The following is an 18,153-nucleotide window of genomic DNA, read 5'->3' on the forward strand; positions in this document are numbered from 1 at the left end:
ATCAATTCAAATTAGTGAGCAGACTGGTAAATATTCGTATTTTAAGTTTATTTTCTTAGCTAATAGAAAGATTGGATCACATATTCATATGTTATGAACAACAATACATTCATTTATTATTACACTATACTTTTCTAATGATTTGCTTAACTCTGATTGTGTAGGATAGTCAAATGGGTGGGAATGAAACTCAAGACCTTCCGGTCATCAACCTCTCCGACAAGAACATGAAACCGGGAACAGAGCTCTGGAACTCGACGAGAAACAGCGTCCGTGAAGCCATGGAACACCATGGTTGGTTCGTGGCCGAGTACAACAGCTTTCCAGCAGAACTCCACAAGTCAGTTCTAGAGGCTTCCAAGGAACTACTTGATCTTCCTCCCGAAGTTAAGGTAAAGAACGAGAACCACAAGGCTGGACACGGCTACATAACCATGAGCTCCGATGATCAGCCCGTTCATGAAGGTCTTGGTATCGACCAAGCCAACGATATCCAACAGTGCCGCCGATTCTCCAGTCTCATGTGGCCTGATCATCATAACAATGACCGTTTCTGGTATTACTTATTTATCAAGTGATTTAATATAAAGTCTTTATTACTATTATGGATGTGGGAAAATAAAATAAAAATACTTAAAAAAAGCAAAACATGGATGAAATAAATACTCGTTTTAGAGTTTATATATTAATTATCTGAATGAAAAATTTACAGTTATTACACAATGAACGTGGCGTTTTACTTGTGCACATAGACTTAATTCACTTCCAAAATCAACATTTGTTATGTGTTAACGATGTTGTTCTAGTGAAACTGTTAACGCATATGCGAAAATGCAAGCGGAGCTGGAGCAACTGGTGATAAGGATGCTCTTTGAAAGCTATAACCTAGAGAGGTATACAGAGAAACACATAAGAGGATCACGTTACCTTCTTAGGTTGCTGAAATACAGAAGACTCCCTAATGGAGAGCCCAACAGGAAGTTCATTTCTCATACGGACAAGAGCTTCATCTCCATTCTCCATCAGAACCACATCACTGGACTCATGTTGAAATCCGAGAAAGAGGACGTTTGGTATCCTTTTATCCCTTCACCAACCAAGTTTGCTGTTATAGCAGGTGACGCCATCATGGTACAAACTAAAAACTACCAACTCGAGTTTTATGTGCTGTAAAACTAATTATGTGCGCCAATATATATCATCAGGCGTGGAGCAACGACAGAATCAAATCGTGTTACCACAAGGTGGAGATGGAGAGCGTGGAAATGAGGTATTCATTTGGTTTCTTCTCGTTCCAAGAAAACATGATATCGACACCAGAGGAGATGGTGGACAAGGACCATCCTTTAGCATACAAACCCTTTCACCATGACGGACTTCTCGCTTTCTACGAAACAGTGGAGGTTCATCTCAAGGCACACCGTACCATGACCAAGGCCTATTGTGGTATCCAACAAGCGCATGAACCAAACCACAATCATACACAAACCTGATTATTTCAACCAAAATGTATATCGATATGTCTGCTTTATTATATCTTTTGAAATTAAGTGTGATTTTTAACCTTTTTGGACTCTTTGGTCTTGAAATCAAGATGTCAATGATTTAAAACTACAGTGTGCATATAAACATCCTTTTGCAAACAATTAAAATGGAAATGCGCCTTATCTAGACTAACATGAGCTTTAACTTATAGTGGTTAGTTTTAAATCTTTTCTATCTTTTTTTTAGTTCAGGCATAACAGCTTCTTCGTCGGAATCAGTCTCTCCTCCGCCACCTCCGCCGCAGCCGTCTTCCTCCAGCTCAGGCGATTCAAGAGAGAAGACAGCCTCACGATCGTCTGATGCCATCTCCCAGAAAATCACAAACACTTAGCAGAGAAACAAAAGTGGAAGTTGGAATCGATGTAGGAGTTCAAATCAATATATACAAAATATCCACATTTCTGGCCGAGAGTCGAATTACGAGATGAGATTTTCATTCTCAAGTTAGAGTTTGTAATAGAGATTATTTCGCAAAAGACAGTCAAGATCGACAAGGAGATAAACAACATAAAAAATATTTCTTTGAAACACAAGATGAAAATGTTTTCATTCTCTGCAAGGTAAAAGCAAAAGTATTTGTGAGAGCTATGGTTTTGGGAGGTTCAAAGACATTGACACCTCGAAGCCATCACAGTATATAATTTGCGCACCCATTTGTTTTTGTTCCTTCAAGAAAAGAACAGAGGAACATCACTATATGAAGAAGTGGTGACATTGTCAATTAAACGTAAACTCATGTCTAGACAAAAACTTTTTTAAAAAGATCTGTTTGAATACAAGGTCAGCAAATAAAGAAGATTTAAGAACATGCGAGAATCAGATAAAGAACAAAAAGGATGTGAATCACCAATCAACAACAAAGATATATCCTCTCAATCAGATTTCGACAAAATTATTATCAGATATATCCTCTAAACCAGAAAAGGGAACACAATATTTCAGGAGATTTGGAGTATTTGCGTGATGCTAACTTTTGATCTCCTTGGTCTAATTATAATGTTATGATCTTTATGTATATTTTGGTGCAAATCCTTCATCTGTTTGTGACTATTAATGTTGACTTTTTTTTGGCTATAAAACAGAGCCAAACAGCTCAATGTGTAGGACGAGTGATCCGGTCAAGGCTGATTATGGGATGGATATATTTGCAGACGAGATATGTAAAAACTTCAATGTGATCCTCTCTATACTAATGTATTCCCCTGAGAATTGAAGATCATGCCACACTGTTAGGACATAACAGATGTGCTTATATGTTGGTTTGTGAACTCACATCTCTTTTGACTCTAACTAAATATTCCCTTCCCTAATTATGTTTAAACTTGTAGATATAGCTGTTACCTGGTTGGATACTTTTTGCATCTACGTGATGCACACTTGATCTAAGCACTGACATCGCTATCTACATTACCAGAGAGGTAGAAAACCTTAAGTTCTCGGTGCTTAACGAACGTGATTAGGAAGTATGGTGAAGATGGACAATCTGATGTGATCTGCTGTGACAACAACACAGAAGTGGTAGTTATGTGATGTTGTGTTGCGAGATGTGCCTGAGATCTTGAAAGGTCTTGGTTTTGTGGGGTTAACAAATTTGTACAATGGGATGGACAATGTCAACGACCCTGTTGTGAATCTTTTAGGTTGGATTGATCCGGATGAGAGTGGATAGAAGACCTTACCAAGTTGTGAGTTCTAATTTTCGTCTTTGATGTGAAGATTATCTTGCGCAGTGAATGAGTAAGCTAAAGATGGGTTTTGTTGAGTTTATTGCAGGCAGAGATAATGGAATTTCTGTTGTTGGGACTCATGATGTCTATGACCATACCCATATCAATGATGTAGCTTACATGTGACTACATCCACAAATATAACTTGTCTAAGCTTCTACACCATGTTTATTCATGTATATCTCACTACAACCCAATCTAGAGATAGCGACATGGTAGAATTTCAAAAAGAAGACTCAAATATTAAAATTTTAAGATCAAGATTTGTCAGATAGATTGTGAGATCATAACAAAACAAGTTAGAAAGACATGAAATGCCAAATTAAAAAGAAACAAATAGAGTTAAATTTTGGTATCAGGGACTACAAAAACGTGATCACGAGTCACGATCACCACCATATCACTTCAAGCTTTAATGTTCTTCACAAAATGAAGGACTCCTCTGGTTAGCACTAGAGAATTTCCAATAAAAGTTATAATTTGTTACGAAAGCACCCACCGCAATTGTTGAAAGAAAAAAGATGTGGGGTCCGCTGTACTATTTGTACAGTAAATTCTACTTTTTTAATTTCTATATAAACGATCGATTCGATCGTTTATAAATCATCCATCAACATTCTCTTCTCTCTATAATAAACTCTTTCTATCAGTATTAAAAATTCTACGGGTATAAATTTTGTCCTTATTTAAATTCCCGCGATACAATAAAATTCCAATTCTTTTTATAACACATTATCAGCATGATCGTTCTTCAATTTGGTAAAATTTATTTGTATCATTTATACCATGCCATAATGGTCGGTATACCGCCTCTACTATTATTTATATCATGTTATAATGGCCGGAATACCGCATATATTATTTATTAGTAATTTAATTAATTTATTGGTCGGCTGAGCCGTCTTATATTCTGTTTATTATTTATTGGTCGGCCGAGCCGTCTTATATTCTGTTTATTATTAATTGGTCGGCCGAGCCGCCGTATAATTTATTTATTACTATGCATTGACCGGCTGAGTCGTCGCATGATTTATTGTCATAACATAAATATTTCATTGCCATAATTTTTTTACTTTTTATGAAATTTTATAGAATTGATTGACTGTTTAATACGATATTTTCAGACTGATTTTTGGTGCACTCGATTTAACACCAACGGTCACAAAGAAAATTTTTCAAAAATTTTACCTTTCTCCAACGGTCATGAACAGTGATTTTCATCTATAAATACAACTCATACTTCACTCATTTACTTCATCCAAAACATTTCATCTTCTCTCAAATATTTACAAATCGCTTCATCCCGGTTTTTCATTACAAGAAAGATGATTCGCATATTTTTGGTCTTATGTGCATTTTTTATTTTTGCTTCTATGTATGGTCTTTTTATTGGAGAATTTGCTCCTCGAGAATTTGCGCTTAATGTCGGTTTAATTTTATATGCGTTGCTTCGCCTTGTAATTGTGTGTATTATCAATATAAATGGTTCGATTAAAATTACGAAATTCTAATAAAATATTTTATTTTGTGTTTTAGAAATACAAATAGCAAACATCGAGAAACTCCAGTTCCCGGCCCTAAAAATAACTGGCGAAAATTACGTCGGGTGGGTCACAAACGTGAAACCATATCTGGTGATGAAAAAGATAACCGAAACAATTGTAATCGGTAACAAATCACCACCTGAGCATATAGCCGAAGCGATAATCTTTCTGAAGAAGCATTTAGATGAAAATCTAACGCACGACTAGGCAAACGTCGAGGACCCAGATGAACTGTGGCAAACTATAAAAGAAAGGTTCGATAACCAGAGACAAATCAACCTCCCTCACGCTCTAGAAGAGTGGAAAAATCTGAGGTTCCAAGATTTTCAAAAGGTTGATGATTACAATTTTGCTGTCCTGAGGATAGTTGCACTCCTGAAGTATGGCGGTAATCATGTCTCTGAGGCAGAAGTGATGAATAAAACATATAACACTTTCCACAAACAGCTTCACTTCTTGCCCGAAATTTACAGAAAATGCGGGTACACGAAATTTTCTGAATTGATGGTTGCGCTCATGTTGGCTGAAAAGAACAATGAGCTCTTAATCAAAAACCACAATTCCCGACCTACGGGAGCCAAAGCATTCCCTGAAGTGAATGCTACGGCGGTAGAAAATTCAGAAAGAACGAACCAGACCAATCGAGGTTATGGTCGCTGTTTCAATAATAAACGTGGAAAAACTTACAATCCCAAATGGAAGGGATCTAACAAGTGGGTTAGATCCGAACAAGTTTCTAAGGGTAAAGAAACTCAAGAGGATACCACCCAGAAGCGTGGGACAGTGTGTTACATATGTGGATGTAAAGGACATTGGTCATGTACCTGTCGTACTCCTCCACATCTCTGTAAGTTATATCAAGAGTTCACGAAAGGCAAATCTAAAGAAGTGAACCTCACTGAAAACTTTGAAGGGACATCGTACCTCGATGCCTCCGACTTCGCAAATGAGCTGGACTAGATTACTCCTGAAGAGAGCCAAAATGCGTATAATAAGACTACTGAATAGTTTTCAGTATAGTCATGTATAATTATTACATTTCCTGTTTTAAACAAATAATGATGTTTTTAACGTCACCTTAATGTATGCTTATTGTGTGTTTCCTTATATGATTATTATATGAATGAATTTTATGTTTTTCTTTTATTAATATTTATGACAATTTCAGAAATGGATCAGAATGCTAATGAAGCAAAATCCAAGAAACGGATTCGTGAAATATGCATACCAGATAGTGGAACAACGCACACTATTCTGAGACAAAAGACATATTTCTCCGATATAAAACCGACAAAAATTGTCGTCAATACAATATCAGGTCCTGCTGACGTGATTGAAGGGACTGGTAAAGCAAACTTTACGTTGCCGAATGGAACAAAATTTTCCATAAATAATGCTCTATATTCTCCAAGTTCTAAAAGGAATTTGTTTAGTTTTAAAGACATATATCTTCAGGGATATGATACTCAGTCTGCAACTGAGGATGAAAAGAAATACATGTATGTAACCTCTGAGAAATGTGACAGAAAACACATATTGGAAAAGTTTCCAGAACTTCCTTCGGGGCTACATCATACTTATATTGATGAGATCGAATCAAATCTTGTAGTAAAATGGAACCCAGAAGAGTTCACATTATGGCATGATCGCCTTGGCCATCCAGGCACTACAATGATGCGTAAAATCATAGAAAGTTCACATGGTCATTCACTGAAAATCCAGGAGATTTCTCAAGGGAATAAAATGATATGTGTTGCATGTTCTCTAGGAAAATTGATCGTAAGGCCATCACCAACCAAAATCGATAAATAATCACCAAAGTTCCTTGAAAGAATTCAAAGCGATATATGTGGGCCTATACACCCACCTTGTGGATCATTTTATGGTATTAATTGACGCATCCAGTAGATGGTCACACGTTTGTCTATTATCATCTCGAAATGTGGCATTTGCGAGATTTCTAACTAAGATAATCAAACTGCGAACACAGTTTCCTGATTATACTATTAAAAGAGTTAGAGAAGACAACGCTGGTGAATTCACATCCCAAGCATTCAATGACTATTGTATGGTAATGGGAATTGAAGTTGAACATTCGGTTGCTCATGTTTATACGCAAAATGGTTTGGCTGAATCTTTAATTAAGCGTCTGCAATTGATTGCAAGACCATTGATCATGAGATCAAAACTTCCAACCTCTGTATGGGGACATGCCATTTTGCATGCAGAAGCACTCATTCGAATCAGACCGAGTGCGTACCATAAGTATTCCCCACTACAGTTAGCGTTTGGTCGAGAACCAAACATTTCCCACTTTAGAATCTTTGGTTGTGTGGTATATGTGCATGTAGCACCACCGCAACGTACAAAGATGAGACCACAAAGAAGATTGAGAATATATGTTGGTTGTGATTCTCCATCAATTATACTATATCTAGAACCACAGACTGGTGACGTTTTTATGGCACGTTTTGCCGATTGTCATTTTGATGAGAAAGTATTCCCAGTTCTAGGGTGAGAAAACAAAAATGTAGAAAATGACATCAAATGGAGTGTACCTTCATTACTATATCTTGACCCTCCTACTAAAGAGTCTGAACTAGAAGTTCGACGAATCATGCATTTACAGAGTATAGCTAATCAGCTACCTGATGCATTTGCGGATACCAAGAAGGTAACTAAATCTCATATACCAGCCGTGAATGCTCCTGATTGTATCAAAATATCAAATGAGCAAGGAAAAGCGGACGATACACGAGAGTCTAAAACACGCCTGCAGCGTGGCAGACCTGCTTGTTCTAAGAATAAAAATCCTAGAAAACAAAAGGATGTCAAGATAAATGACACATCCAAAATAGCAGAAAGTATTTTGGAAGAAACAAATAATGAGGATACTGAGACAGTTGAGCATCATGAGTCGGAAAGTAATCATGAAATTTCTATCAACTACATCCATAATAAAAGGATATGGAATAGAAATGAACAAAATGAACTTGATGATGTTTTCTCATATATTGTGTCAAGTGATATAAATGAAGAAGTCGATGATCCAAAACCAAAATCTGTGTATGAGTGTCAAAAGAGACATGATTGGGAACAATGGAAAGATGCAATACAAGCCGAACTTGATTCTCTTAATAAACGAGAAGTATTTGGATCTATTGTGCTCACACCTGCAGATGTGAGACCAGTTGGGTACAAATGGGTTTTCGATCGAAAACGAAATGAGAAAAATGAGTTTACGACATACAAAGCTCGTCTAGTGGCTCAAGGTTTTTCTCAAAGACCTGGAATCGATTATGAAGAAACGTATTCTCCAGTTATGGATGCTATTACATTTAGATTTCTGATGAGTCTAGCAGCTGACAAAAATCTAGAGATGCGTCTCATGGATGTTGTTACAGCTTATCTATATGGATCATTAGACACTGATATCTACATGAAAGTTCCTGATGGATTTAAAATGCCAGAAGCATTAAGTTCCAAACCTAAAGAGTTATGTGCAATAAAATTGCAAAGATCACTATATGGGTTAAAGCAATCTGGACGTATGTGGTATAATCGCCTCAGTGATCATTTAATAAAAGAAGGATATGTGAATGATCCTATATGCCCATGTGTTTTCATCAAGAAAACACTATCCGGATTTGTAATAATCGCAGTATGTGTTGATGATCTTAACATTATCGGAACTCAAAAGGAAATACAAAAGGCATCAGACTATCTCAAAGGAGAATTTGAGATGAAAGATCTTGGACAGACACAGTATTGTCTTGGCTTACAAATAGAACATTCACAAAATGGTATATTTGTGCATCAATCCACATACACTAAAAGAGTGTTGAAATTATTTTAACATGGATAAATCAACTCCTCTTAGTACCCCGATAGTCGTTAGGTCACTTAATATTGAAAGTGACCCATTTCGACCACCTGAGGAGAAAGAAGAAATACTTGGTCCGAAAGTACCATATCTAAGTGCAATTGGAGCGCTGATGTACCTTGCAAATTGTACACGGCCTGATGTATCATTTGCTGTGAATCTTTTGGTAAGATTCAGCTCATCTCCAACTCGAAGACATTGGAATGAGATTAAACATGTTTTTCGTTACCTCCAAGGGACCATTGATTTAGGCTTGTTTTATCCTAAAAGTTCAAAAGGTCAAATGGTTGGTTTTGCAGATGCAGGATATCTTTCAGATCCACACAAAACCCGATCGCAAACAAGATACGTTTTCACGATCGGAGGCACTGTTATATCTTGGCGTTCTCAGAAACAAACGCTCGTGACTACTTCTTAAAATCATGCTGAGATCATTGCACTCCATGAAGCAAGTAGAGAATGTGTATGGCTAAGATCAATAAGCCGACACATCTGTTCAAGCAGCGGGATTGACGAAAATACGGAGCCAACTATTCTATATGAAGATAATGCAGCATGTGTTGCTCAAACAAAGGACGGATATATTAAAAGCGATAGAACGAAGCATATTCATCCGAAGTTCTTCTCATACACTCAAGAGCTCGTGAAGAAGAAATAGATTGAAATAAGATATGTCCAATCATGCGACAATGTAGCCGACCTCTTCACAAAATCACTCCCTACCTCGGTATTCAGAAAACATATCCATAACATTAGAATGTGTCATCAGAAGGATCTATGATCGCTTATTCGAATGGGAGCTTACGTGGTTGTACTTTTTTTACCTTACTATGGTTTTTTCCATTGGGTTTTACAAAAAAAGTTTTTAACGAGGCAACAAAGACGTTAAGCAAGAATGGATAGTGACACCGGTTCCCAAGGGGAAGTGTTACGAAAGCAGCCACCGCAATTGTTGAAAATAAAAAGATATAGGGTCCGCTGCACTATTTACACAGTAAATCCTACTTTTTAATTTCTATATAAACGATCGATTCGATCGTTTATAAATCAGCTCTCAACCTTTTCTTCTCTCTATAATAAACTCTTTCTATCAGTGTTAAAAATTTTATGGATATAAATTTTGTCCTTATTTAAATTTCCGCGATACGATAAAATTTCAGTTTTTTTTATAACATAATTCAAGTTTGAAAGACTTGCATAGGTACGTGTCTGTTAAGTGACTATACAATTACTATGCTTTCTTCTTTCATACGAGAAAAAAATCAATATATATCTCTTTATATTACAGTGACGAAGAAGAACTCCATAGTGGAGTTTTGGATAACTAAAGAGTACATTTCTCTACCAGAAACATGATGTCATTGTAGTTGTTACTTGTGGGTCATGCTAAAATTATTACATTTTACTTTACGAGTTCATGTAAATATTTGAAATTTGATATTTCAAGTGACAGCCAAAAGTGTTTACTTTAATTTTCGTAAGTTATGTTCGATTACCTTCCAAAATTTACAGAAATTATATAAACATAAAATACTACAAAACCAAACTCAAAATAGTTTTGGGTTTATAGTTCAGACCTTTTTGTTAATTTAAATGAGCCAAAATTTCGACCATCAAAGCAAAATCTTTTAGTTAGTTTCTACAACAATAGTTATGATGTGACTGTTAATATACATTTATGTTTTAAAAAATGCTATTTTTACAATATGTGAAAACTATTTAATTTAATAAAATAAAAACAAATCACATTAACAAAAAAAATTATAGAAAAAAACGCAACGTAGCGCGGATAATTATCTAGTAAATAAATAAAAACTTTATTTCATGTCTCAACTATACGAAATAGTTGTCATTTATTTTCTAATCAATGATATTTCAACACGAAAAATTCCATAAACACTGGGCCATATTCTGCTGCACACATCGAGACAGAAGATATTGCTTGTTAAAAGTTAAGATAAGATAATATAATGTTATATGTTTTGGTCATTTTCGATTTCTTTTTAGACTAGACGTATAGCCTCATCCGAGATGTGCTCTGTCATTTTATTTTCAAACAATCTGACAAATAGCAATCAAACAAGATGAATTGTGTAGGATTCTGAAATAACACCGTGTTGTTTGTCTTTAATGTTAGTATAAAATATCTTTTTAGCGTTTCAATCATAGAATTTATTGGGACCATCAAACGCATAATTGCAAAATTAATAAATTAGATTCTCATTAGTGGCAGTGTGGCAACATGTCATGTGATTCAAGAAGTGCCTGTCTATTTGTTTTGTTTATGTGGAATGCAATTCAAAACACAATTAAAGACAAACAATGACATTAATAATCCCATTAATAAAGTACTAATTTACAACGTTTTCTATTATAATCTCATGAACTGTTTGTTGTTATTCATCTATGTGATTTCTAATCATCGAAAGAGCTTCATTGAAGTGAGTAGCTTTTGTTCGAAGATACTCTGTCCATGTGACCGATCGGTATAGTGGCGATCCAACAGGACTAACCAGTTTTGGTACAGGTGATATCTTGATATCAGATTGTGGACCCCAAAGGAAAGCTACCGACAACCTGGATCTGGTTTGGTTAACCCGAGCACGGTGTAGCACGCTTTTAAACAGTCCATTGGATAAGATGTGGAAGAGATCACCGACGTTGACCACGAGAGAGCCTGGAACCGGTGGCACGGTTACCCAACCTAGATCATCACGGAATACTTGGAGACCTGCGGTATTGTTCTGGTGGAGAATGGTTAGGAGGGTGGAGTCGGTATGGGCAGCTAGACCCATGGCCCGGTCCGGTTCAGGACAAACCGGATAGTGATTTAGCTGGAGCGCGGATTGGGCCCAGTCTGAATCTGAATTGGCACTGGCCCATTTAATGTCTTCTTCGCTGACTCCAAGTGAAGTTAGTGATAACCACATCAACTTGGATGCCAACTTTTGCATTTGTTCCTCGTACTCTTCAACGATGTCGCTGTTAATTAAGAAAAATACGAAATTTATCCATTAATTAATGCAAAAGAGATTTATACACAATCTGCATATGAACACAATTAAAATTCGTACGTCCATTTGAATATATAGAAAAACAAAACAAAAGCAAGTTGGGCCTTTTTGTTTTCTCCGATAAGATTAAAACAAATATATCTTCAAATCTAGAGGTGGGTCCACTATGCTAGATTTTCATTACATGCTTGTTTTAACTCTTAGTTCCACTAAACATTAATGACATGGCAAATTTTCGGTTTCTTCTGTTATTCATGGTCCTTGATATATATATATATGTATGTATTAACTATATATAAGGTTGAGTGTGTATATAGATATATACCAGTAGTTGTTAAGGTGATGTTGGGGCCAAAGTTTACGGAAGTCGTTGAGAGGGGAGCCGGTGATGGTAAAACCTTCGGACCACATTTGCTTATTGAAGAAAGATGAGATACGAGCGACGCCGTAGCCAGAGAAACCTGTCTCCGACCGAGCCGCCTTAAGCTTGCGGTGGACAGGTAGCTGAAAAAGACTGCCTGTGAGAAACTCAATGCCTTGGAGAAGTTCCAAAGGCACGCCGTGGTTTGCGATCTGGAACGCACCCCAAGTTCTACATGCGCTGCCGATTTGGTTGGCCGCGTCGGGGTGGTTCAGGTCAATGAGAGGGATGTTTTCACTTGCGGCCGGAGGGGAAGGAGCGGCGTCCAAGAGGGGATCGTCTTTGGGGGTCCATGTGTAAGAATCAGGGAGCTCACTGAGGGATGTGAAGTCAGGTTGGTGAGAGTGTGGGAGGTGGATCGGATGGCCTCGAAAGACGTCTGTTAACATTGTAGGCATCTTGCTCTCGAAAGAAGATTGTACTTTGTAAAATTATAAAATCTGACAGATGTATTGTGTATTTTTCCTATGAAATGTGTATAATGTTTTGTGGTGGAAAATTATGGAAGAGTCGGAGAGTCTATTTATAGTGGTAGAGCCGAGAGCAAGAGGAGGCAAAAAAAAAATCATATGAAACTCTTGTTTTGGTGTATTTGTATTGGTTTATTCGACTACTTTATTCAATTAACACAATACGAACAAACTAAACCTCTAGAAAATTATGGAGGTCCCGCCATTTTCCGTCTTTTGTAAGAAAATTATATATTATTTGTTATTGATTTATGCAAGATAAGGTATATATAGACATGATGGGTTGTCAAACTATATATAATTCAAACTGAAGTGGAGGTATTGTGATACATTTTGTCTTTCAAATCTTAAAGTTCACATTTGAAAGAGAAAAAAAAACTTATTTAAGAAAGTGATTAATGTGTAGAGGTGATAAGATGTGATTATAACCTCATACGGTTAGACAAACAAATGAAAAAGAAAGAAAGAGACAAATGTTTGTTTGTCTAATTGTTTTGTTTTTGTTGGTTTGGTGTTATTTCCTTGCTATTGGAATAAGATTATCAAACAATTAATTTCTTTTTTTTTAATTAAACAATTAATATCTTGATGACACGCTTCCTCATTTTCAGTTATTGAAAAAAGAAAATTCTAAATTTCTTTTAAAATCAATTATTAAGTAATTTATATACACAACCATATCCAATAAAGCACTATAAATTAATAATATTTGGATTATGAATTCATATCAATTTATAAAATGTTTTATTTTTAGTTTCTCTATTATAGAATATATTGTTATAAAATAAGAAAAAGTTGATTTTACCATATATACATTAGCTAAGTTTTACAAATTACTTTCATATTGTATTATTCAATGATTTGGTGTATATGAAATATGTTTCATTTGGGAGGATTTATTAAATATAACTCAAAATTTGATTTTGATTGCAAAAGTATACCCAAACTTGAATCAAATGCAAAAGTAACCCAAAAGCCTTATAAAATTACAGTCAGCCCCTTGTGACATAAGAAAAAAAAAACAGAACTCATTTTTACGAATATATCCCCGCTAAGTCTTCTGAGTCTTCTGAGATTCTGTTAAGTCTTCTGGACGATGTCCACGGAAGTCGTCTGGTATAGTTGATCTTAAAAATAATTTATAAATTTTGTAAAAAATATTTTGATAAGCGAAAAATGAAAATCATGTAGTTATAAACAGTTTTAAGTGATATAAATTAAGATATAATAAAATTGAATTATTTTCAACATAGATCAGTGAAAGTAGTGAATCATGATATTCTTTGGTCTAGGGTTTGACAACATATGTTATAGTATTGTATGTATTTTTAGGGTTAGATTTTGGAAAGCTTAAATGTATTTTTGAAAAATTAAATTTTTATCTACATGTGATTATTTCTCTGTATAGTAAACACTTTTTAAGTTTAATTTGATTTTATGAAGTGTTTAGTTAGTTAATTTAGATTCTGGGTTATGTTTAGGGTCTAGACGACTAACATGTAAGTCTTCTGGGAAGTCTTCTAACTCCCGTTAAAAATATTTTAGTTTTCCGCTAAAAATATTGAAGTCTTCTGGGCGACTTACAAGTAAGTCGTCTAGTAAGTCTTCTGATTGAAAATATTTAACATTATTGGAATTTTTGTCTCCATATATAAAAAAAATATTTACACATTCTCTCTCCTCCTCTTAAATGGCTGCAGCAAAAATGGTATGTTACTCATTCTAAAACTCTCCAACCTCTCTCTAATCTCTTTGAATTTATAAACACCAAACTTTATATCAATTTATTGTTTTTGTCTCAAGTCTTTCTCACTAATTTATCTTATTTTGCAGATTTTTCATCACATGGTTCTCATCTTCCACTCATTTAAAGGTAGATCTAATAATTTTAGATATGTATTTTTGTGTGTTCTATAAAGGTAGATCTATCTAATATTCTACTCATTTTCTCTGCTTTTAAGCCATTTGAACGTTTTTGGAGATGCAGGTTTTTCAGATCTGGATTTGGATATGCAATTTTTCAGATCTGGAAGTCTTCCAGACGGCTTCCAGGAAGTCTTCCAGACGGCTTCCAGGAAGTCTTCCAGACGGCTTCCAGGAAGTCTTCTGACGGAGTCTTCTCCAATGTCTCCCTTTCATAATAGATCTGAGTGTTTTGGTAAGTTCTTATGTTGATTTTTCTTCATTTGGTAACCTCTTGTTGCATAAAATTCATTATTTTTTCCCAAACTAAAACTCTTCAAACCCACTCTAATCTATTTGACTTGAAAACACTAAACTTTATATGAATTTTTCATTTTTGTCTCATGTCTTTCTCACTAATCTATCTTTTTGTTGCAGGTTTTAATCATAAGATTCACATCTTCCACTTGGATATGTATTTTGTGTGTTCTATAAAAGTAATTTTCCACTCATTTTCTCTGTTTTTAAGCTATTTGAACGTTTTTTGATATGATATGCAGGTTTTACAGATCTGGGTTTGATATACATGTTTTTCAGATCTGGATCAGACTTTGGAAGACTTATGGGAAGTCTTCTAAAATATAATGCGCTAGAAGACTTCCAGGAAGTCTTCCAGATGACTTCCAGGAAGTCTTCTGACGGGGTCTTCTTCCATATCAAGTGGAGTCTAAGCTTGTCTTTGTAGAGGAATGATGTATAATAGTTTTGTTTGTGGTCTGTTTTGTGATTTGCATGTGTACTCCTTTAGTTGTGACTTTTTTGTAAATTTGAAGAGATATTAATGAAAAAGTTTGGTAAATATGTTCATTTTCCACGACATTATCTTGCCAAAATTACTTGACATAATTGAAGTTATTGATACAACTTCAATAGCAAAACACAATAACACAAAAAATTAATCAAATTTATTACAACTAAGGGAGAAGAATTCTCAAGAAAACTTAGTCAAATTCACAAAAGATAAAACATTACATAAGTTCAAAGCTAGAACACTTTCATTAGATACATAAGTAAAAAGTATATCTTATGATCTGAGAAGATGATATCTTGCATATTTGCATTGTTTTATCCATTCATTCATAAACATTTTCATCATAGAGATTAGGATTTAGACATGTTTAGGTTGCATTTTGCATACATGAGTCTCTATTAGGTACTGGAGTGCCACATGGAGTTCTTGGGGACATTTGGATGCATCTGGAGCTCAAAGGAGGTGAAATAGGTGATCATTAAACGATCAGAGCATGGGAGCGACCTCCCGGAGCGACATCACGAAGTCGCTGTGTCCCACCTCTCAGAGCGACCTTCCTAAAGCGACGCCATGAAGTCGCTCGCGTTATCGTTACTCCGAACAGTCTTAGATGACCCTGGAGCGACCTCTCAGAGCGACCTACCAAGGTCGCTCCCGATCCAGAGTGACCCGTTGGAGCGACACACCAAAGTCGCTCGCGACCATCGGCCCTGGAGCGACTTCCCGGAGCGACACCTGCAAGTCGCTCCGCGTTGTTCTGCTGCCGAAAATCATGATTTCTCAAGGACCTTTTTGCAATTTATTTTGGACGTTTTGTACTTGGAAAAACCTATGTTTTAAAGATCTTTGGTAGCCACCAGAGGCTGATTATCTTGGATCTATTGAGAAATACACAAAAACTCTCTTGAGAAGTTCATCTCTTGGATTTTGATTGTTATGTTCTTGTGTTATTGTTGATTTCTTATATTTTTCTCTACATGATTAATCTGAAATCCAATTTGGGTTTAAGAGGAATCATGGAGATTAGTGAGTAATCACTTTTTGAATTCATGGGTTAGAGAGATTAATGGTGATTAGGTTAGTTCTAGGATGTTTTAGTGTAGATCATTCTTGTTCCTTGCTAGTAGAGTATTCATAATGCATCTTTTGAGTTGGCCACTCAAAAGTTGATCAATAGACATTTTCCACCCAAAAGGTGTTTGATGAAATGTCTGAGACAACTCTCCTAGGCTTTTAGTATACTTTGCCAAAGACATTTGTTGTTAAAGGTGCTAAGATAGCTAATAGACTTGTTAGTAATGATTGCTTTCATATTATTCAACCAAAGACATTTGATGTTTGAGATATGTTAGCAAATGGGCATTCATCTAGACATAGAACTTGCTTAGAATTGTGTCTAGGCTTAAGGTTGATAGTTTGATTGATCATTTGCCATCCTTAGTTCGATACTTGATCACCCAAGGTCTAATCCCTATGCCCATGAGTTCTCTTTTCCCTTAGTAAAGAAAGTCATTTCATTTATCATTAATCATTAGTTTAGAAACCTTTTAAATCATTGGTTGCACTTAGATTAAGTGAGTACTTGCATTCTCAGTGCTTTGATATCCCTCAGAACTGGTTCGACAAACACTATACTACAACATTTGCCTTAGGAGCCTTGAAAACTTTTAATATCAAATTGGCGCCGTTGCCAAATTCTGAGTAGATTTAAACATTGAGATTTAGTCACTTGCTTGAGACTAAGTCATTTTAATTTTGTTTTGTTACTGATTCTTCTTCTTCACCTACCTTTCACTTTCAGGTGTATGAACTTGAGGAGCAGGGGTCCATCAAACCTAGTTCCAATAGTAGCAGACATCAGAGCTTTTGAGAGGGAGTGTGCTAGATCTAGAAGAGAAGAAGAACAACAAGCCCACTTGCAGAGATTGGATATTGATATGGCGGATCCACCGCAAGGGGCAGAACACCAACCGCGGGCAGCTCGACCCATTGGTACTTATGACCGGCCCAACATTCATGGTCACAGACTGGGAATCTGAGCACCGGCTGTGGCAGCCAACAACTTTGAGGTCAAGTCCGGACTCCTCAATGTGATCGAGAACAACAAATATCATGGCTTGGCTTTAGAGGACCCATTCGATCACTTGGACAGGTTCGACAGCTACTGTGGGTTGTCAAAAACCAATGGTGTGTTAGAGGATGCCTTAAAGCTGAAGTTATTCCCTTTCTCTTTGGGGGATAAGGCACGTTAGTGGGAGAAGTCTCTACCCAGCGACTCTATCACTACTTGGGATGAGTGCAAGAGAGCATTCTTGGAGAAATTTTTCTCATCCTCAAGAACTGCTAAGCTGAGAATTGAGATCTCCAGTTTCCAACAGAAGAACTTGGAAGGATTCAGTGAAGCCTGGGAGAGATTCAAAGGCTATCAAACCAAATGCCCACATCATGGTTTCTCTAAAGAGAGCTTGCTCAGTACCTTCTACAGAGGTGTCCTTCCTAAGTACAGAGCCAGATTGGATACAGATAGCAATGGGTTCTTCTTAGGAAGAACTGAAGATGATGCAGAAGAGCTGGTTGACAACATGGTGAAAAGTGATGCAGTCTACAGTGCAGATTACGACAGGGGCAGTAGGGGTGATGATAAGCAGACGAGGAAAGAGATCAAGGCTCTCCAGGATAAGATAGACATCCTCCTTGCTGATAAAGCCACACAAGAGCAGCTGCACTTTGTTGGTAACCCAAACCAAGAAGCAACATATGTTGTCCATGAAGTTGAGGGTTTGGAAGGGCAAGAAGAGTTGTGTTTCATCAACAACAATGGTAGCTGGTACAAGAA

The 18,153-nt window shown here is 36.2% G+C and overlaps 2 protein-coding genes, 1 long non-coding RNA gene and 1 other non-coding gene across 5 annotated transcripts; 1 reads left to right on the top strand and 3 right to left on the bottom strand.

Annotated features, from left to right (window-relative positions):
- On the top strand, window positions 1-2,205 carry LOC106378154 (probable 2-oxoglutarate-dependent dioxygenase AOP1). 2 transcript variants are annotated; one of them, XM_022702985.2, is made up of 4 exons: window positions 1-26; window positions 165-556; window positions 807-1,131; window positions 1,206-2,205. In XM_022702985.2, exons 2-4 carry the CDS (start codon window positions 174-176, stop codon window positions 1,491-1,493), a joined length of 996 nt encoding a protein of 331 aa, XP_022558706.1. In that variant the 5' UTR covers window positions 1-26; window positions 165-173; the 3' UTR covers window positions 1,494-2,205. The 2 variants fall into 2 exon arrangements, with proteins under 2 accessions (XP_022558706.1, XP_048614081.1); XM_048758124.1 differs by having other exon boundaries at window positions 807-1,117; window positions 1,206-1,858.
- Window positions 2,033-5,479, bottom strand: LOC125587500. The gene is made up of 2 exons (XR_007323784.1): window positions 2,887-5,479; window positions 2,033-2,747 (listed from the first exon to the last, which is right to left on the bottom strand). It is a non-coding gene; the product is annotated as an uncharacterized LOC125587500 (long non-coding RNA).
- Window positions 5,480-11,008: 5,529 nt separating this feature from the next.
- Window positions 11,009-12,781, bottom strand: LOC106378169 (gibberellin 3-beta-dioxygenase 1). Its single transcript, XM_013818346.3, has 2 exons — window positions 12,039-12,781; window positions 11,009-11,681 (listed from the first exon to the last, which is right to left on the bottom strand). The coding sequence occupies exons 1-2, from the start codon at window positions 12,530-12,532 to the stop codon at window positions 11,096-11,098; spliced, it is 1,080 nt and encodes a 359-aa protein (XP_013673800.1). The 5' UTR covers window positions 12,533-12,781; the 3' UTR covers window positions 11,009-11,095.
- Window positions 12,782-17,662: 4,881 nt separating this feature from the next.
- LOC125588043 lies at window positions 17,663-17,769 on the bottom strand. Its single transcript, XR_007324439.1, has one exon. It is a non-coding gene; the product is annotated as a small nucleolar RNA R71 (small nucleolar RNA).
- Between the last annotated feature and the right edge of the window lie 384 nt (window positions 17,770-18,153).

Source organism: Brassica napus, chromosome C5 (genome assembly GCF_020379485.1).
Source record: "Brassica napus cultivar Da-Ae chromosome C5, Da-Ae, whole genome shotgun sequence".
In the NCBI taxonomy this organism is placed as follows: domain Eukaryota; kingdom Viridiplantae; phylum Streptophyta; class Magnoliopsida; order Brassicales; family Brassicaceae; genus Brassica; species Brassica napus.